Source organism: Silurus aristotelis, assembly GCF_946808225.1.
Source record: "Silurus aristotelis genome assembly, chromosome: 23".
NCBI lineage: Eukaryota > Metazoa > Chordata > Actinopteri > Siluriformes > Siluridae > Silurus > Silurus aristotelis.
Window position 1 is genome coordinate 9,361,692 of NC_139596.1, and position 22,419 is coordinate 9,384,110.

The 22,419-nt window shown below is 36.7% G+C and overlaps 1 protein-coding gene across 2 annotated transcripts; it reads right to left on the minus strand.

The window, feature by feature from the left end:
- Positions 1–1,380: 1,380 nt before the first annotated feature.
- Positions 1,381–20,668, minus strand: dmrt1 (doublesex and mab-3 related transcription factor 1). Of its 2 annotated transcripts, none has more exons than XM_083527606.1 (5): positions 20,231–20,668; positions 19,516–19,693; positions 16,835–16,992; positions 12,182–12,353; positions 1,381–2,928 (listed from the first exon to the last, which is right to left on the minus strand). In XM_083527606.1, the coding sequence occupies exons 1-5, from the start codon at positions 20,453–20,455 to the stop codon at positions 2,780–2,782; spliced, it is 882 nt and encodes a 293-aa protein (XP_083383732.1). In that variant the 5' UTR covers positions 20,456–20,668; the 3' UTR covers positions 1,381–2,779. The 2 variants fall into 2 exon arrangements, with proteins under 2 accessions (XP_083383732.1, XP_083383731.1); XM_083527605.1 differs by having other exon boundaries at positions 12,182–12,356; positions 20,231–20,646.
- Between the last annotated feature and the right edge of the window lie 1,751 nt (positions 20,669–22,419).

Here is a 22,419-nt window from a genome sequence, read left to right on the forward strand (position 1 = left end):
TTGCCTTTCAAAGTGACCGAGTTGCCATATTAGAAAATGTGCAGTCACAATCATTTGAGAAGAACAAAGAAATTATTTAGATACACTTTTATTTAATGTAAGGGATATTTCCAAATTTTCTTTATTTTGGCTGAAATACATATATTTTTGCCTCGTTTTTTCTCCACTGTATGTTTTTATTTATTTCTTTTGGTGTGGCTGTAGCTAATGGAAACAAAACCCTCCCCAGGTCAGACAATCTTCATGCCAATTACAATACTTGTACCAGTCTAAGAGATAATCAGTATAATGATATAAGATATTAACAAAGCCAAATTACTGTACCTCTAGTTGACAATAGGTGTACACTTTCAAGCAACAAAATACCTCACAGAAAACATTCACTATTGTTAGCTGATGCAATCCTTACACACTTACCAAACAAATTCAAAGAGAGCAATGAGAACCCTGCATGGTTTCTTTTTTCATGTACACCTCTCCCACACCCTAGCACACATATATAAGGATGAACTGCATTACACTGATCCTTGTCTGAGACCACTCTGTCATCAACCACTTTTATGAGCTTCACTTCCCCTAAATCCAGAACTCCTGACTGTGAAAATACACCTGAGGAGCACACCCAACCCAAAACAGTGTGTGTGTGTGTGTGTGTGTGTGTGTGTGTGTGTGTGTGTGTGTGTGTGTGTGTGTGTGTGTGTGTGTGTGTAAAAGCATCTTGAGGATGAGTACAGCTTTATCATAGCTTTGTCTTGCACTCGGTGACTGTGATTGATGGAGCAATAGCAGCTCAAGGAAAACAAACTGGGCGACACTATTCAGCCCACGGTCTGGACTCGTAGCAACAGAAGGACACGGGTGCCTCTGACAAGCTCTCGTGATGAAGAGGCTTTCCTTAACTAAACCCATAAAGCACACAGCAATAAAAGTCAATCTTCTGTAAAATCCAATTAAGTCATTATCTGACTGATTGTATCTTTAATTGAAAACAGAAGTGACAGTAAATTTCTGTGATATATCAGGATCAATCGATACTGCTGCCCGATCCGCTCTGCGGCAGTGATTTATAATGTCAGAGTCATATAGGTAACTACACATTCTTCTCACTAAAACCACTGGGGGATGAAATTAAGAGTTAAGTGTGTTTAATAAAAAAGGATAAAAAAAAAAACCCACCAAGATGGTCAGGTTATTGATAATAGCAGATGGCGCAGAATCGAATAAATGTTTTCAGCATCTCAGGCAAAGAAAATACAAGTAATTTTCATTTTTGGTTTTTATGTAGTGCACTGTATTCACGGGCGATGTGAAAATCAGCCATCGATAACAATTTCTCGAGTTATTTTCCTAGAGCGCACAGCAGCATAAACACCAGAGTAATTTAAATGAGATTTCTTGCTGTTTTATTAAGGCATAACAATAACAGGTGCTTTTGCAACATAGAATTTGAAATTAATCAAAACAGTCAGTCACAGTAACACAGTGCAGTGGTTAAAGCAATAGAACCATTTTGTGGTACAGCTTACAACTCAGTGATGCAGTAATTAAGTAAGTAAATCTTAACATGAACAAACTGTCTAAGTGATAACACCTATACTGTTCATAACTGTAGGAAGAAAAGAGGGATGTTCAGACTTGTTGCTTTATTACTGAGAAAATAAAAATACAAACAATAGGTTGTGTGTATAATTCAACTTGTATAGAAGAGCAGAGTATAAAAATTATCAACTACAAAATATTTTACTGGAAAATAATTTTTCTTTAGGCTATATGTAAGATTAATATTATATATTTGTCTCTGCAACAGATGTGCGTACATACTATTTCACAATTTTTTTTAACATCCAAATATATAAAAATAGATCTAGGATGGCTTTGTACAAAATCTTTGTTATTTAATGCAAATTGCTAAACATTATTCAGACGTGCTATTGTCAAGGGCAAACAGTGACAACTCTATGGTTTGAAAAGAAAGGGCAGAAGCATTCAGCTTATAAACTAAAGTGGGGTAAAGAACCTCTCACAATTCAAGGAGGTAGATAGTGATGCAAATCATCCAAAGTTAAATGATGCCCTCTTGCTGGTGGCTATAAATAAACAATGCACTAGTTGTATTGAGATTGAAGCATAATTCATTAGTATATCTTCCTGCATACTAACCCACCCATACCTGCATCCCTTGCTCTCTGGATGAATGGCGTAAAAAATTATCTAAGACCAAATATCACAATCTGGGTGGAAACGCATTTGCTGTACATTACTGGTAGAAGTAAAAAAAAAAAGGTTTAAACATTTTTCAATAATGCAACAATGACATCACAAAGCTGATGTGTACTGCAAGTTGCAGTTTCAAGTGCAAACATGGAAAGAACTCTTTTAAGAACAAAAATGAAAATGTTTTTGATTTTAAACTGATTAATATATCTAGTTAGAAATACATTTAAATTTAAAAGGTCTTCTCAAGCTCCTGTGATTTTGAAATAGGCAAACAAAAATTAATAATTATATTTTCATATATCTATTTAAACAAAAGGCAGGCAAAGGTCCTTATGCGATTTGGCATAAAACCAAATGTTAAAATACTCTATGTCATCAAAATTCACAAAAATGCTATCAATGAAAACTGCAGGTATTTAGAGAAATTAAACTAAAACAAATTATAATGATACACAATAGAGAAAAACTTTAAACTTAATGGTCACAACTTAACATTTTATATTTTAGACCATAACCCGCTAGTGCCATGAGGTACCTCAAGTTGGTATAGTCTCTAAGACCTTTACTTGGACGCTCCCTCTATGATGGAGTCCACAGTAAACACTCCAGAGTCAGAGTTGGGCTCACATTCTGTCTTGATCGCAGAACTCACCATAGGGCTGATGGACATACAGGTCAGGCTGGTGTCAGGAGCTCCATCAGCAGAGAAAGCTGCAAAAGACAGAGGATCAGATGTGTGAACAAGGCAGCAGCTATTACAGTGTACAAAACATAGACTAACTCTTTTATACTATTAACTATAAAGTGTGAAGGCACTAATATATAGAGCTGCTTCCTTGGATAGAGTACTGAGGCACTGAATCGCACCGAAAGCTTTTGGAGAATTTTGGAATTGTATCAAAGGGACCCTTATTTTGTCAGGAAATTATATATAATTGGCCATGAGTAGTGGGCCACAATGAACTATAATGATGTAAAAAGAGAATCTTAAATGTTACAACTGCCAACAAAAGCATTGCAACAAAGTACAAATATTTGTGTCAAAATATTTCAATTATTAATATTTTCCCTATTATTTGATTTTTTAATAAACATAAATTTTGTGCGTACATTTAAATGTGACTCTATGCAATAAAAGCATTTTAAATAGTTGTTACCAAAAACAAGTGTCTGAATACTCTTTTCTTTTCACTGTAAATGTAATACCTTCAGCAAAATGGTCAAAATGCCTTACAAAACATAATATGAGAAATGGACAAGTAAAAGCAATTTTATTGCCCCAGCTTTAAAAGTCAGTGTACACGCAATCTGTTAGCTTTAGGCAATTATAACAGTGACAGCTCACAACATTACAACAAAGTAGACAAAGTGCTCTCAGACATGAATCACGCAGGCTGAGGTGAGTTCAAGCCCTCTGGGCAGAACCACTGAACTTGATGACGTATTGAGCCAGCATGAGTGCTGAGAATGCACTGTGTGAACATGTGTAGAATGAGCAGTGCTGGATAAGCAAAGTATCAACTAAACTGAGCTTTCTTTAATGCTCCGTGAACAAAACACAAGCAGAAAAAAGAATTAAACAACCCCAATTCTAAAAAAAAAAATTAAAAAAAAGTTGGAACGCTGTGTAAAATAATAAGAAAATGGCAAAATCTTGGGATCTTTAAACCCAAATTTTATTCACAATAGAACATAAAAAAAATCTAATGTTTAAGCTAAGGAAATATTTGATTATTAAAAAAATATATATGGTAATTTAAAATTTTATTGCTGTAACATGTTTTTAAAAAGTTGAGCCATGTTTACCACTGAGTAGCATCTCTTCTTATGGAAACTAAGGAAACCAATAGCTAGAGTTTTTGGAGAGGAATGTCCCATTTCTGTCTGATACAGGACTCCTGGGGTTTTTTTGTAGAATATTTAATTTTAATTATACAGATCTGGATTACAGGCGGGTCAGTTCACACACAAACTCTTCTACTACTAAGACTGCGGTTGCAGTAGATGCAGTATGCAATTTAGCATTGACTTGCTAAAATATGCAAAACCTTCCTTGAGAAAGACATCCAATAGATTGAAGCATATGTTGCTCTAAAACCCGTTTATACATTTCAGCACTGATGATGTCTGTCTAGATGTGCATGCTGCCCATTCCATATGCACTAATGCACCCCCATACCATTAGAGATGGACTTTTCTTTAGTCAAGAGGGCATTGCGTCCATGGTTTCCAAAATGATCCAATGCAACAGATTGTCCTATGGATTATTTATCCTCTGCTCTAAGTAATGACAAATTACCTGTGATAATGTTAATTCGAAACATTGATAGCAGTTTATTATTATAAACCACATGTTATAAAGTTATGAATCATGGCTTGTGCACTGAGCCAGTTCAGTTAACTAACTGCACCTATAAAACTGATACTACAGTGTCTGTAAGGTCTATCAAAGACACAACGCAAAGGGGATTATATAAATGTAATTCGACTGCTTTCCTGACCTTCATAACTCAAAAAAGACAATAAAGAGTTCATCTTCATGCCATGTCTTCCCTTTCTCCTCCTCCTTCTACACAGCCCTCTGCTTTGGCGTAGAGGTAATTAAGGAGCACTGGTAAAAAACAGGAGTAATTTTTCTCTTCATTAACCTTCTGATTGGTTTCAGGCTTCAGGTCTCGGCACGCTGTCTGCAGTTTGTCGCCCATCTCAAACCAACCAATCGTTAATACTTATGTTTGTGTAGCTAAACTGCGCAGATGCTCTTTGAACAGCAATAACATGGTGTTAGAGATAAAAGGATTTTAAATTAGCTGTGGCTGTGTTAATTCTGAAGGGGTTCATCAGGGGGAAAAATCTATGGTGTAATTAAAAGCAAAAGCACTTGCGGGTGACTGGTAGGTCATTTGTATAGAAGGTAAATTGCATAATGGTGCTTGTGTGGCTGGCAGACATGTTCTGTGTCACAGCTTTGTTGCATTTGATAATCAACCTATTACCTAATTACCATTTAATACAGATCAATATGGAGCATAAAAATACTTTAAAACACTTTTGGTGTTCTTAAATAATCTAGCACTTCAAAACAGTGTTTAAAAATACAAATGAGAAAGTGATGTCTAGGTTTTAAGTGAAATACAATACCCATAAGAAAGGCAAATGTCTCATAAATTTTTCCTGTCCTTCATTTCATGCAGAGGCATTTTGCTATACTGGATTACAAACTGTATTTATGCTTTGTTTAAAAAAAAAAACAACAAGAAAAAAACAAGCAGGACTTGGCATTCACTCAAGTTTGCTTGATAGTTTAAAAACTTGTACCCGTCTGTCAAGCACAGAACAGTACTGAAACAAGAGAAGATTTACCTTTCTCTGTGTTCAGAAAGAACTTATTCTCTTTCATGAACTTTTGCCCTATTCACCTCTGTTCAACTGAATATCTTATATTTCCAAACTATTAACCCTTCTTTGTGTGGTTTAACAAAAGGAAGTCTTTTTTTTTAAGCCCATGAAAAGGGGAGGGGAGAAGTTGAAAGGAGCTCAATCATTTCTGGCAGTCCGAACAAAAAGTGAACAAAAGCCCAGATGTGCAAGAAGATGGTAATTTAGGCCTTATCTATTGTGGATAAAGCTTTTCTGCCAGAGCTCATACACTACCTGCACAGGGCCATGAGGGTGCCTAATCCCATCACTTATATAAACACCGATACACACTCTGCCATGCACTTATATATCGGGTTCAGGTGCTTCAGAGCTGAAAAGAAATGAATAAACAAACAAATAAATAAATAAACTGACAAAAATCTAAAAAAAAAAACACGAAAGGTAATTTTAAAACAAACAAAATGGTTTTATGTGTTTGAAGTGTTTGTGTTTTACATGAAAGTCTTAACTAAGTCTTAGTTATGAACATTGAGAAGCTTCCCTCTACAGTGGCAGGAAAGATATGAGGGAAGAGTTCTGTCTTATGGCCATCTCTCTCCATCATTAGAGCTTTGGCAGGACTTTATGAAGCAGAAAATTCAGTGGAGACTTAAACCTTAAACAAACACTCACTCCCCAAGCCAGCCAATGAGACATTCTCATACAGAGTAAGACTGACTTTCACTGCATATGGAGCTTATACAAAACAGAGCTTATACTAAAAATTGCTTTCTTGTAATTCAGACGTCAAAATATATTTGTCAAATTATCTGATGTGTTGGGGGGGGGGGGGGTCTTTGAACAATTCTGCAGAATGTCCTATATCAGCTGAACTGCATCACTAGCTTTTCGTGACTATCATTAGAACCGACACCTTCAATGACCATTATTGGACTATTAGAGAACGGCATGAGTGGCCAGCAGTGTCTGACAGAAGGCATCAAGTCAGGGTCAGAGGCTAATTAAACACATAAGCACCTCCAGTCCTGCATTGTTAACCAATCTGTCCCCAGCTGGATAGTGTCATTGAGAGAATTGACAAGCCCTCCTCCATGTTAAATCACGGGCACTCAGCCAACTCCCACAAAAACGACCTGTCCATCTCTGGACACACACTCGGATCTGTCGAAACATTATAGATATACTATAATGACCTGAGACATGCAATCAATGGTTTGAGAGATTTCTTGTCATTCCGTTAAAATGGGCTAAAATAATTGTAAATGTGAAATAAGAAATGTGAAAATAAAAATAGCGTCATGGGGTAGAGCACAAACTACAGTCCCAGGGGTAAAATAAGTGTGTGATTACATTCAGATAAGGCTCTTAATGTCTGAAAGGCAGACAGGGAATTGATCAGGACCATACAAAACAGGCATTTCATAGCCACACTAACATCTGAATTTGAAAGCACTGCAATGTTTTTAAATTTAACACAAGACTGCCTTTCAAGGCCTTGCAATGTCCTCGGCTCTTTTTCCTCAAACACTGCTTGCATTCGATATACTGCATTACATACAATGCTGCATTAGGGATCAATCTCACGCTTCACCATGAACATGAGCACATCGGAATGCAGGTTTGTTTTCAAATATTTAAAGGAAAAGGTCACTCCAGCTTCATGAGTCAAGGAAAGGGTCATCTGAAATTTTTCTCTTATTCCATTGATATCTACTGACATTGGCCACTCCCCTTTAAAGCAGATTTTAAAATGTCTCATTGGTTCAACCTGAGCAAAGGACAGTGGCAATGGCTGTAGAACATCATAAAGCAATGTAAATGCTCCTTATGCATTTAATCTCTCCAATGCCTCGGGCAAGTCTTAATGGAGATGTTCTACAACACATTACAACAGTGCTTCAGCCCAGAGCAGGCAATTACACTGGTATTTAACCAATCCATAGAGAGCGAAAAGACAAAGCATTTAGCATCAGCAGAAGAGAGGGCAAGACAGCATGAAATGGAGGAGTCACTAAGTGTGCCTCAAGCTTTTAGACAGCAGACTGTAGTTAGACTCCAGTCATGGATTTCACCCCCAGGCCATTGTTTTTACAACGAAATAGCAAAAGTGAGCGATTTGGTGTGTTATTCTGTATCTGTCAAATGCTAAATTCAGCGATAACAAGCTATATACCCAAACAAGTCAATATGGAGATCAACATAATTCATATGGAAAAACATGCATACAGTTTTTAGACTATAAGTTGAAGACATTTACCAGAAAAAGCATCTTATTATTATTTAATCAATGCATATATAGTAATTAGTCCAGAAGTGTATGCTGGAATCAGAAATCACATAACATATCCATCACAGCTATGAGATATATACTATATCACCAAAAGTATGTGGACATCTCAGTATTACATCTATATGTGGTCACCACACAGTTGGAAGTACACTATTATCTTGAATGTTTATTACAATCTCACTTCATTTCACCCACCATATCTCAGCAAGACACTCTTCATGAGCTCAAATTCAGGCCTATATAAACACGATTTGCCAAGAATGGCTTGAAAGAACCTCAACCCCACTGAACACCGTTGGGTGAACCTGAACTAATGCATGCACGTGTGGCTAAATAAGCACAAAACCATGCACAAATAAGTAAATCTAGAATATGGTTTTCAAACATCGCTTGAGTCTAAGCAGTCAGGTATCTATAAACTGCTGGACACATACCCAGGTGGTATCAAAAAAGTTTACAAGAAAGTACTTTATTTATTTATCACCTTGAACTTTTTTCGCTTGCACAGCAATACAGTGCTACCAGTGCATATTATATGTTATTATTAATAAAAAAATTATATTCATCTATGTGAAGACATTGATCATGTAAATAATTTCTCATAATAATTATCAACAATGATTTAACAAAGTAGGAAACAGCTATTTTTAGAAAAGGCCCACGGGCTACTCATGTGGTCCTTGCAGGCTACCTGGTGCTCGTGGACACCACGTTGGTGACCCCTGCATTAGACTATTGTAACAGGTGCAATGTTGTCTGCTTTGTGGCAATTTAACATGAAAAATGCCATGGCGCTGTCAACATAAATGCCCATTATCCTAGCACTAATTATTGGTGATTAATATGATTAATTGATTGATCAGTAAAATGATTAATACCATATTTCAGTATTAACATTTATACAGAAATGGAATCTCAATTTAATTTGTGGCGAAACAAAACAAAATTTTATGAATCTTACATTTGCCACGTTAAACATTAAACACTGAAACATTAAAGCAGAAAATGTCACCTATAGTTGGCACTATAGTAGAGTTAACTTCTCGGCAGTGTGTGATGTCAAAGAAATGGATTAGTATTGTTGATAAAAGCTGTACGGCTTCTCTGTTACATGAGACATTACACCTCTTCCTGTTAAATTATTACCACTTCATTGCATTTATAAAATGTTTTCATTGTTAATCCCATCGTTTGAAAGAGTGAATAGGACCTTTGATTAGTTCAGTGAAACTGTGTTTTTCCATATAAAGTGTGTTTGTCCTAACTCTACTTTAAATTAAACATTGTAACTTGTATGTACTCGCTTATTTAAAATTACTATACTAAATTACTAGTAATTATAATTAAATGACAAAAATGTGTTGTTTTTAATTAACAGCATTAAAAAATATATTTTCTATTTAAAAAAAAAAAAAAGTAAAAAAATTCTGCTATCAATAATAAAAAAAAAGTTTTAATACTTTTAACATCAAGCACAGGCACAAACAGGACAGGATTTTTTTATCATGGCAAAAATCAGACATTTTTTTCAAATATTGTGAATTGCACTTCAAATTCACTGTATTCCACTGAATATGGAGCTTTAGGAAACATCTTAAGCTTACATTATGATTTCAAATGATCGAGTGAAATGGTTTAGATTCATAATCAGATTTTAAGCAATGGGTAGCAAATTCTTGCACAGACAGTAGTGTTATTTTAACACTGTGTAAATTTGAATAATAATGGGATTCATCCATTACCTTTGTGGCTTAGAGAGACAGCACAGGGAACAGTCAGATCAATAAATATCCATAGCTTTGAAAAGCTTTCCACTTTATTACTAGAAAATAAAACACTTGAGATTGGAAATCATTAAATGTGTAAACATGCCCAAACTACTAAGACCCAAATCAATAATGGTTGAAACTTTACTTAAAACAGATTTACTTGGTGAATTTGTTGACTACATTATACTGTGATTGGTGTCATTCTTTCCTGCATTTCTCTTCCTACATGAAACTTTCAGAAATGTTCAACAAAGAAATTCAAACAAACATGAGAGAAAGAAAATGGTTAAACCTGTCTCGTATAACCCTAAAATTCCAACATAATTCACAGAGAGCACATCATCTCAGTGCATGAAGGGGCAGGAGGATGGGTTGGGAGAGAGATGTGGGGTGGATGTAAGCCAACCCCAGGCGGGTGATGGAGTGTGGTGTCACTGGCGGCGTGGACGATTTACAGCAAAGCGCTGCTGACGAGCTCACGGCAGTAAAGTGAGCACAGGGGCGTATTTCACAGCGAGCTGGCTTTTATGAAGAACACTTGGACGCCCCGGCAGAGCCGCCGCTCGTGACGGATGGAGAAAGACGCATGACAAGCTTCATCATTGTTTGTAAATCTTAACTGTTCCCGCTCACTAACCTCAGAGGCAATTTTCCCGAGACACCGGCAGAGAGGGCCCACTCAGAAAGGACAGCATGGCACTCCTGAAGGTTATTTGGCCTCATATTTGGCCAACTGATTACTCTTCCCCCACTCCACCCCTCACCCCTTTCACAAAGCAAGGAGGAAATAAATACACAACGTGCAGGGTGGGAGCACAAGAGGCACAGCAGGTGTATGGGGTACTCACAAGCCTTCTCATAGAAAGACATATGTCTACAAGAGCAGTAAATCCTAAGGACCAAAGATCAAACTTTGTCTTCAGTATCAAAATTATATATGGATAGAAATAATTACATATTTTACACCATCTAAATCTTTAAGGTATGTTCTATAATTATCAATGTTTTAAAGTTTATTCTGAGACACTGTAACTACTAGTTATAGCAATAAAATTCTAGCTAAATAGAAATCAACCTCAGAAGCTAATCAGGCTTGGCTGTACTGAATGTACTAATAATGATGACAAAAAAGCATGTAAAAATCTGTTTGTGCCGCACAAGAATAGGAGGTAACTCTTTGCAGATAACAGCTTTTTCTGGCCATGCCAGCCTGGCCATGCATGCAAGGTCATGGTCATGCCGTTCCTAATAAGACCAGCTAAACAAGGTTGAGAAAGAAAGTACAAAATGGTTTATTATTTGAATTACCCTTTTGTCTTCATTGCAGTTCAAGTCAATATCATTTACTAAAATGTTATGAGGGACCAATAGAGACATCATTTAAAAATCTTTGATGAATTAATTTAATGTTGCTTTTCCTGCATCGTTGCACCTCTAACATTATGTTAGTATATTATGTTATTATTGCTATATACCATATATCACCAAAAGTTTAATTAATACTCTGCACAAGAGGTCTGTAGTACTGTGTCATTGCATATCATGTAAATACTTAATGAAAAAAATGACTTCACACATAAACATAAAAATTTAAGTGAACAATTTCCACTGAAGCACAAAGTTATCTATTCTGAACAGGTAATTGTTATTTCATTGTAAATTACATTGAGCACTGGGGTATTTTTTTAATGAAACTGGTGCAAGTAGTTCTCACATTATCTGTCACGGGAAACAGCCATCAGCCTGCTCTGAGTTCAGTAACTGGGTAGTTGGTATCAGTGTTTTGAGACCACCCAGCCTGGAGCGCTTTTGTGTTGTAATGGAGCGTAGGACACCCTGGAGTGAGAGTGCAGGGGGACAGGCACCCTCATGGGCAAACATCTAGTAAAAATCGGCAAGAACCAGAACAGGTAAAGGCTTTCAGGAGATGGAGGAACATTGAGTCTATTAAAGCACAAAGCATGCGAAATCAGTCAACATCTTCTTAAGTGCTCATTTATAAATTGATCTGCTCTGGCCAGTTCGGAACCAGCCATTAGCCAGACCGTTGAATGAATTTATGAAATCTGCAACATGGAGAAACTGAAATATCAAAAGTGTGTGACTGCTGCACTTGTACATGAAGCTCATGTCACTTTAAATCCCAAGGCCTAAGAACAAATAGCCATAATAAAAGTTTTACTTTTGAATTTATTTATTTGTGTGAATTTTATAGCGCTCTTGACTTGCAGACTGAACCTCCCTCAGATGTACTTTGCTCACGCTGTTGATAAACTCTGGATAAAACTTTATGGGCCTGTGAGTGGTATGAGCATCTGTGTGTGTGTGTGTGTGTGTGTGTGTGTGTGTGTGTGTGTGTTTGAGAGAGAGAGAGAGAGAGAGAGAGAAAGAGGAAAGAGAGAGAGAGAGAGAAAGAGAGAGAGAGAGAGAGAGAGAGAGAGAGAGAGAGAGAGAGAGAGAGAGAGAGAGAGAGAGAGAGAGATGAAAAAAGAAAAAAGAAGGGGGATGGGAGAATGACACTGACCTGCAGTTTTTGGCTCTGTGTATACATTGTTGTCCTCCAGGGTGAAAATTGGGGGCATGCAGGCAGCTGTGCCCAGGCCCTGACTTAGGTAGGAAGCTGCTGAGTAGTAGGGGTGCATGCGGTATTGCTGGGACATGTTGTGGCTGGACAGGCGGCTATCTCCACTGGGCATCTGCTTCAAAGTGAAATGATTCACGTACAGACACAGACACATAAACACACAAGAGAAGATTATTGTAACAGGAAATTTGAAAAAATAAATACAGTCATCTCCACAAATGTTTTCTAAATTCTATTTGAACACAAAAACACATTCAGCAATTATTTTAAACTGAATTAACATGTTCATGTTCATGCTTAACCTTTTTAATATGTAATCTAAGATGAGAGTTTTGAGCGAACCTCCATCTGTATGCGCAAACCATACAAAGCTCTCAAATTTTTAAAGAATTACATAAGAAGACTCCGTGGCTGTACTGCTGCGATGGCAAAAAGGTATAAGGCATAAAGTGCTCAAAGGGAGGGGTGCCAATAGTTGTCATATGTATTTTTATTAAGTTTTAGTTTAGTTTTTTTAGATTGTAGTTATTTTAAATAGTTCTATTCCTCTGGTATTATTTCCGTAGGAGATTATCATTGGAAGATTGTAATTTCTTCAAAACCTTTTTTGAAACGAAGGTGGCAATAATTCTGGAGCTGATATGTTCATACATAATCAGATAACCTGGATCATAACAGAGATCAAATCAAGACATCTCCACAAAAGTTCTACTATTTGTCATGTCTTTCCAACACAAATGACAAATTCTAAAAATAAGCCTGCTGTTTAAAACAAAGTTGTGCATATCTCATTATAAAAAAAAAAAAAAATAGTTTACAGCCTTTAAAGTCTTCCCTGGTTTCTCAGTCTAGATTATTCCCTAAAAATAAACTGCAACACTCTGCAATCTCTGGTCAATGTTCTAGCATCTTGTGAAAACTTTAAAATGAGCTGTCTAGTCAGCAGCACAGCGAATTGAGGTTTGTTTGTTTTTTTTATTTCAGCTCTATGGAATTTGATTTCTGTCAGCCAGTAATATGTCACCATTTATTGTTTACACCATCAATTCTAGACAGCTTTATAAACTGTTATTTAAGCTATGCTCTAAGCCTTCTCATATTATCTATGACAAATTCAACAAAAAAAATTAACTGTATTTTTCTGGACATGCTCGAAAGAAACATGCATTTAAAAACAGAAATACACGTCTGAGCATCTGAAATGTGTCACAACAGGAATAAGGATGTACAGAAGTCTGCCTGAGGCACCATCTCTCCATTTCTATGCTCATATAAACTGAACTAAAACCTTTTAATTAGACTAATTCAATTTCCAGGTCTTATTTGTTATTATTAGTATTATATGCGTCACCTCTCACAATCATGTATTAAAACTGGTCTATTCATTTTTAACCTGACAAATATAACTCTGGATCCTGTTCATGCAGAAAATTCTCTTTATCTGACTTTCGCTTTCAACAGGAAGAAAGTTAGAACTGAGTAGTAATGTATAGGTGCAGTGCAACTTCTGGTGTGAAAGCTTCAGTGCAGCCCCCATTAATAGGGGCTGGCTCATCTCCCTTACCTCCCTCAGAGGGCTCTTATCTGGCACCATCAGCTATCTGGATCCTCTACGCCACCCTCATATTTTCATTCTCCACCTGCAGTGCAGCACAGCCCTGCTTGCATGAGGTACGAGAGGGCAGGAGATGGACGAGCTCAGATAAAGACAAGCTGGGGAGCATTTTCTTCACCCACTAACTTTTCCCATTTGGCAACGCTAAATCTATTTATAACAAACTTGCTTAAGGACTGTAGCCCATAGTAAAAGATCACATTCTTAAAGAAATGCAAGCTATAAAAGATCTATCTGCTAAAATATAATAAGGTTCAGTGGGAAGCTGACATACTCTGACTTACTGGACAGTAAGGAACATTTACCAAAATAAAAGCAGTCTCTATCTGACTGGTAAAGCTGGATGCTAGAAATGACTATATAAAATAAGTTTTGTTTCATTTAGGCCAATATTTTCAGCTTTAATATCTAAGAAACCTCAGTTTATCCTAAGAAAAATCATCTTACATCTGGCCGATCTTTGTTTACAAGGCAACATGCTGTGAAAATAAATTCTAGCAGGTAGTACCATTATGCATAATGAGATCAACATTAAAGTATTCAAGCGTGCTGAAACACTATAGCAATATCATTAACCTTTGCAATTCAAATGGCACAAAGAAGTGTGACAAAAGCAGCGGCCGTGGTATGGGATGTTGCTGTCAGGCACCCTATTGCACACACGTGCTGAAATATGGCCCCATCAGCAGCCCACATGGACATACTAGTCATTGGTAAGTCCCAGAAGAAATACTGGTTTAATTTATTTCACACATGAATAAATCAGACTGGATACAATGGGGATACTTTGTAAAATAAATCAGAGCAAATATACAAGATCATCTCCAAACTACTACTGGTTTCCTGGCAGATTGATAAAGCTTAATAAAAGTGTCTCAAGTTGATGGGATATCCAAGCTGAAGTGGCGTGACTTTGAGGATGCCCTCAATTTCAAGTTGTCCTATTCAATATGAGTAAATGGAAATCTTTAACATAATGCAACAGCAAAGAACTAATGTCTTAACTAGACAAAAGACACCTTCAGCAACATCAATGAATAACGTGATCTAGTTTAATAATCATTTAAATCACTTAGTACTTGCTCTTAGCTTAAAATTGCTTTCTAACATTATATACATGGTTTGTCATATTTCAATCTACGTCCATCTCACAATCTAATCCAGGGAATTATGCGGCATCCCTTTACAGCATTTCCACATAAAATATAATACCATCACTACTCTGCCAGCCTCGTCCTTGTGAAAAGACTTGTCTTTGCTCCCTTTAACAGCCCGGTGCCTATTAAAACCCCCCCAAAAAAAATTTTTATTAAAATAAAAAAAAAAACCAAAATCCCATGTTTATACCATGTTGCATGCACGTGTGTTCATTTGTGTTTTTCGACATAATGAGCACCATGAGAATACCATCACTTCCATACAATGTAGTGAGCTACACATGGACAAGCACAAAATGTGGACAAAACAGTTCCACCACGATATTACAGCTGTAAGGAAAATCCTGGAAGTGACCAGGATTTATATTTTCTTATGTAAGGCAAAAAAAAATGTAGGTTAAAAAAATCATGTGTATATCTGTATATTTTAATTTGCACATAACATAAGACTAAGGTGCAGTTATACCTCGGCAGCATGGAAACGATTAGAGGTCACCATCTCTAACTGACCAGAAAACATAATCACCATCTGTTGCAGCTCAGGCATTTAACAAAACGAATTAAAATCATTTGCTGAACTGAGTGACTGAAGGGGACACAAATTCAGTGTAATTGCATGGCTTGGATAAGGGTTAGAGGAGTCCCAGTGGCAGCATTAGTTGCAGTTCCAAATGGGGGAAGCAGAGAAATGTAAACAGTTTGTAAGAGAGATATCGTGGCATGAAGACTACACACCTTTCTTGCTGTATTCCACCACTGGCTCGTAACGAGAGGAGAGGCACAATGTGTAAACCTCGCTGTGCCATCGTGCCAAGTTAGAACAGGCAGCTGGGTTCACTGACAGGAACCCGCATAAACAAGCGCTCTAACCCACTTAATCAGCTCATTACCACATACTGCTGGACTACATGGGATACAGCTTAGGTGAGTGGGGAAAGGAGTGTACCATGGTGGTCTTCTTCATGGGTGTTGAGTTAATATGGAGCACTCCTTCCTGTTTGGAGTGGATCTTTAAGTGGGATTGGAAAAAGACAAACAGAAAGGCATTGCCACCCTGCTTCTTGGGAGACCTTCTTTTTGTTTAATCAAACCCAAATCTATTCACTCACTCAAGCTTGCAGCCCCTGTGTTCAATGGAAAATGGGTTCGGCACATACAAATCCCCCCAAAGGACACAAAACTTTACATGATTTATAGTAGTCTAGTACAATGAGTATCTGTTCTTCAGTGATATTTATTATACTATACTTACAATGTTTGAACATTAAGTAGTCCAACGTTACTGCATCTTCTACACCCAGTTAAGTTTACCCAGTCTGAATCGTTCAGTTACAGTATATTTTAATTCAGGTTCACTCTGCACAACCCAAAAAGCTAATAAAAAAAAAAAAAAAAAAAGTATTTTAATAAATAATAAATACAATTGCTGCTGTTTGCTTTAAGGATGCCATCAATTTCAAGTTGTCCAATTCAATATGAGGAAATTTTATCAAATAAATTAAAGGTTTTTTTTGTTTTGAAACCAAGTGCTTTGCTGTTGTATAATGCACTGCACAGAGAAGGTTAACTTACCAGTTGGCTTACCAGTTTATCTGATTCAGTTACATGTTACATATGGGAAATATACTCTAAGAAAAAAAAAAAAACTTTACAAAACTGTAGCTTTCCTTGTTGCTGGAGTTGCAACCTTTATGTACAAATACCTAAAAAGGTCTATGCAATGTCTCCTTACAGTTTTCCTTTTTGTTCAAATGACTACTGTTGATATTATATATTTGATATAGCAAATGACTGCATGTCACATTGCATGTGTGTTGTCACCTGGTACTGTTGATAGTTGTAGATATTGCTGTAGTACGCTGGGTAGCGGGAAGGTTGATAAAAGTTGTAGTACGAAGCATCCACAACCAGGTCAGAAGAGCCCTCAGAGTGTCCCCTGCTGGCTGCTGTGGGGCTCGGCGACAACGAAGAACGGCTCCCTGAAACAACACACTCTAAACTTAAATAAATATTGGTCTTGAATAAACCTTACCTGCAGTAGCTTGGACTACATTAAAAAAAAATTAAAAAATGTAAATTAAGTAAAAAAAAAAAAAAAAAAAATGTAGATGCTTTTAAATGTTGCTTTGTGTGCTGTGTTTTATCTTCTCAAATGTATGCATTTTACATCATTGCTTATTAGCCCCATCTGCTGGTGAAACCTGGATTTAAAATGCTCTTGCATTATCCTTGTCTATGCAACATATTTCTTTATATTTCCACCTTTCTTTTTATCTCATGCTGTTATTTGGAATATGCTGTCCTGGTGTCAGAAGATGACGAGTCATGCCCGCTTTGCTCTTCTTTACTGCTGTGACTGTAGCACAGTTAATATTATGCAGCCTTGACCGGGCTGATATTTCTCTCCTAGCTCAATCGTATCAGACTAGCTGGAACAGCCTGTCTCTCTCCCACCCTTCTTGACTCAACATCTATGGCCAGAGAGCCATCAAAACAAATGCCCAACATACCGTGGCGCAATCTCCAGAGCAAGATAGATAGGCACATAGTGCAGTGACAGAATGTTACAGGAAATGTTGCTCCTTCATTACGCCTCCCTGTTTTCTGGAAATAATAAAAGCACCTCACTAGCTCTATTGTGTTCTAAGCTTGATGGGTCACTAAAATGGAGCTAAAATGAAGTAAGGATAGATGGCTACATGTCCATGGTCACAGAACTACTTAAACCACTCACACACACAAACAGTTCATCAAGTCACAAGTTAACTGAGTCAACAAAAAACACAGCAATCGTTCACAATTTACACTTTTACCACCGTTATATAAATTCCTATTTTTTATTGACATTTCCATGCACTAATATTAAATGGGAAAAATGCCAAATAAAATAGTTTACAGTATATTTTTTATTAGACAGTTCTTTACATCATTCAGATTGTTAATTAGACATCTCTCATTACAAAATAATCATAAATAAATAAGAACTACTTTTGGTTATAGTTTATCACAGTAATACAATTATTTTATTTATAGTTTAAAGATGGACAATATGCCTCACTGTTATGTAACATGGCATTTTTTCATTATAGATCGCACCAAACGAATTCCCAGTATCTGTATCGCTCCCATGCCAGTAACAAAAAAAAAACTTGGAACAATATATTGTAACAAATTGCCAAAAACATTTTGAAACAGAAATGTGTTTACTTATAAAGAGAATTGACCATTTAAAACATTTTAACTGTTTACAATTATTTTATAATATATAATTAAGGATTAAACTTTTTATTTTAAAGGTTTTAAGAATTTAGTATCAGCAACTAAAAAAGTAACCTGGTGTATCATTCCATCATTAATTTTTATGTACATTTACATCTGCTAAACAACTTATTAACAACTAAGGCTGAAAGAAAAACTAGTTAACAATGACTATGACTGCTATCCTACTAAGGTACCTTATTACAGACCAAAAGTTTGTACACACCTTCTCATTCAAAGAGTTTTCTTTATTTTCATGACTATGAAAATTGTAAATTCACACTGAAGGCATCAAAACGTGCCTTCAAAACAAGCGTTATGAATTAACACATGTGGATTTATATACATAACAAAAAAGTGTGAAACAACTGAAAATATGTCATATTGTAGGTTCTTCAAAGTAGCCACCTTTTGCTTAGATTACTGCTTTGCACACTCTTGGCATTCTCTTGATGCCTACTTTGAAGAACCTACAATATGACATATTTTCAGTTCACTTTTTTGTTATGTGTATAATTCCATATATAATTCCACATGTGTTAATTCATAGTTTTGATGCCTTCAGTGTGACTCTACAATTTTCATAGTCATGAAAATAAAGAAAACCCTTTGAATGAGCAGGTGTGTCCAAACTTTTGGTCTGTACTGTAAATATAATATATATATAAACTTTTGGTCTGTACTGTATATATATATATATATATATATATATATATATATATATATATATATATATATATATATATATATCAATCAGAGCGATTATTTTGAAAATATTAAATTTTTAATGATTTTCTAATCTTAAACAGCCTTTCAGATTTAATACCTAGACGCGATTAAATTTATTTGTTGAATTTTACTTTTTGATTCAAGCTTCTGTCCAAACTGAATGACTGTACAAGACTGATCACATGATAAGAGCTACATAAAAAGTTAAGCTCTCATTAAATAACATCTCTTCATTTTCCTTCTACACTTTATATAGTGTTTAAAAATCCAGGAAGTGTTTGTTGATGAGAATAGTTGAAATAACAAATAACTGATTAAAATGCAGGTCCAGTTCAAGTTCTGTATGCACATTAGAACTTGATCATACAGAACTTAAACTGGACCTGCATGTTAATCAGTTATGTCTTACAAAACAAGGTTTCGAGACAACAAGACTCCCATTACCAGCATATTAACCTTGTGCCATGGCCTCCCTTTTAACTCCTTCCGGTTGGATTAAAAGTAATGAATCTCACCGGAGGCAGCAGGAGAACAAGCAGATCCGGTGCTGCTGGAGGAAGGCGATCTCGCTCCCACTGCAAAGCCGTAATCAATACTCGGCTCGTTCTTCACCATAATATCCGGACCTGAGAGATTCACTGGAGTGCTGATGCCCATCTCCTCCTCCTGAGCCTGCTGTCTCCGGAGAGCCACCTGAACAAAACACATATCACACATCATTATTCTGTTCATAAATACCTAAATATTTAGCTATATATAACATATATCACTTAGTGTAATAAACAGCTATATTGAAGTTTTGTTTTTTTAAAATGTGTATTTATTTGTTAGTTTGTTTGCCACACCACACTCTTCCCCCTTTTACTCAGGAGTACGGCGTGGAAAAAGCGGGCAGCTAAAGTCCTACACTGTTTTAAATCCATCTCTGAAAATAAACAATAGTTGTTATTGAAAAATCAAAACAGTGTTATTTTAATGTAACAAGATTACTGGGTCATTAGGAACAACTAGGGTTACACCGCGGTGAGATTGACCTCAGTGTGTTACTAAAGCTAGCAAATATTTAAACAAACAAATGAGCAGCAAAATATAATAATAAGAAGAAGAAAGTAATGTTTTTTGGTGACGTTTTTTAAGGAAATCAAAAGATACTGTATTGGGAATAAACAGGATAACTGAATCCGTATTTTGAGTAGAGGGATAAGGACAGCTAGCTAAAGTTAGCTCTACCTGAGCCGCCATGACGCGCTGGCGCTCCGCTATCAGTTTGCATTTCTGGCACTGACAGTCCCGCCAGTTACAGAAGCGCTTGTGGCCCTTCAGGGGCGAGACGAAGCCGTGGTTCCTGCAGCGGGAGCATTTTGGCATGCGAGGATGCTTTTTGGCTAACAGAGCCGGGGAGAGAGGATTCGGACCGTCCACAAATGGCTGCCTGGTTTGCTCGTCGTCGCTCATCTCTAACGGGCGCTGGCCTCGTGCTCGTGCTACTGCTGCTGCTGCTCCTCGTGCTCCTCGTGCTCGTGCTGCTCCAGCTCGTGCGTGTTGCGCTTTGGCGCGAGTCACCTCAACATTCCAGCGCGCGCGTGGGAGATCCTAAGCGAGCGGCCTTCCCACTGCTGGCATTGGTGGACACATTATTATTAAAAAAAAAAAAAATCATAAGAATAAAATTGGAGTGGGAATGTCAAACACGTCTCTGAGCACAAGTCCAGTGTGCATCAAACATCTTGCTTAAAAAAGCACCCCAAATCAGGATTCCCCAAACATCGAGCCATTTGGTACCGGGCTGAAGACAACTAATTAACACGTTATTTTATTTCTATTTTATTGAATTTCAGTTTTTGTTTCTATGCATCGTTAAATTAGGCAACCACTGATTGTGCTTTATGTTGAGTCGCATTTTCATCAAATAAATAATGAAATTAATAAATAAATAAGTAAACAAGTATATCACATGCATGTTATTGAGCGTGACACCAATTTTCATCATAAAATGAACACCTAATCCTCAATTGCATCCATGAGTACTTGTATAAATTAGATAATTGTAACTCGCTCCGGATAAGGGCATCTGCCAAATGCCATAAATGTAACTGCAGCAGGGCTTTAGTCCTTTAGTCTGTCAGGCTGTGGCAATTCAGGTCTACACTTTGCTCAGAGATATCATTCCAAAACTCCCAACGTTCGTGCTAACACCAGCATCATCACCATCATTACATTCGTAATCTTCACTTACTAAATCGCTCACTAGCCTAGCCATGTCTCTGCGATCTGACTAGTCAAACCGAGTCAGATAGCTGCATTGCTTTCTGGAGCTCTAACTTCCCACTATATCCAATAAAGGTTCATCATTAATAACATTGAACATCACTTTAAAATGATGAGTGAGCGCTTTTGTCTGCCCATTACTCCTATAACACCACTAGTACTTTAAGGTCCCCATGTGATGTCAGTACTGTAGCCATGCACAGAAATAACAACAAGAAGGCACCATCTAAAGCACTAAACACCTCAAATAAATATTTCAATTAAAACCTAATTAAATTGTTTCAGGATAAAGTATAAAAAATCAGCACAAACAGGCAGTACTCGAGTCTGGCCCGTGCATAGACATCCTCCAAAAATGTTGCCACCTTTATGGAAAATAAGCATAAATGCTGAAATACCCATGTAATGATCTTAAAACAAAAGGGGATGTTGTACACCATATTCATTTAATCCCTATCTGGGATTATCAATGCATGGATAATCAGGTTTGTAATCGTGGCCATTTTTAAACGGGTTTAAATCAAGAAACTGGGAGATTGTGTTAATTTTTTGTTGGGGTCATTGCAAATTTTAATCACCAGGCAGTAACAGGACCGGGCCTAAAACTGCTCCAAGCCATTTCTTATCCGAATTTGCATTGTACAATGGGTCCTGTTCCTGTTCAGGTTGAATATGCTTATGGTTTGTTTAGCTTTTAAAGGAGTAGTATCTCATACGTAGGTCTAATAGCCTTGGATAATTGATCTTAACAATCTGTTCATGTGATTATAACAATTTATTTGACTAGTTAAGAAGTACAACCATCTGTCTATTTTATATGGAAAGTTATTAAATATTGTCATATGGGACAAGATATTTCCTGTGTCCAATCTATGTGGGATTTCTATTTTAATGTGGTTGGTCCTAATTGGTATATTTCTATGACATATACACAATATGGACAAAGGTGTTGGGACACCTGACCTTTTCTGCTATATGTGGTTCTTCTCCAAACTGTTAACACAAAGCTGGAGGCACACAATTGTTTAGATGTCTTTGGATGCGGTATAATACAATTTGGTGTTCACTTAAACTTGAAAAACCAAACCTGTTCTTGTGTGGAAAGATCTTGTGTGGCCTGCTATAGAGCTTTGATCTCAACAGTACTGAAC

Excerpts from the sequence above, each read along its gene's own strand:
- dmrt1 (XM_083527605.1), bottom strand. The coding sequence starts at position 20,455 with ATGAGCGACGACGAGCAAACCAGGCAGCCATTTGTGGACGGTCCGAAT. Across the intron at positions 12,357-16,834 it reads ACAACTATCAACAGTACCAG|CAGATGCCCAGTGGAGATAG; the intron begins GTGACAACACAC and ends TTCACTTTGAAG. Across the intron at positions 2,929-12,181 it reads CACAGAGCCAAAAACTGCAG|CTTTCTCTGCTGATGGAGCT; the intron begins GTCAGTGTCATT and ends TGTCTTTTGCAG.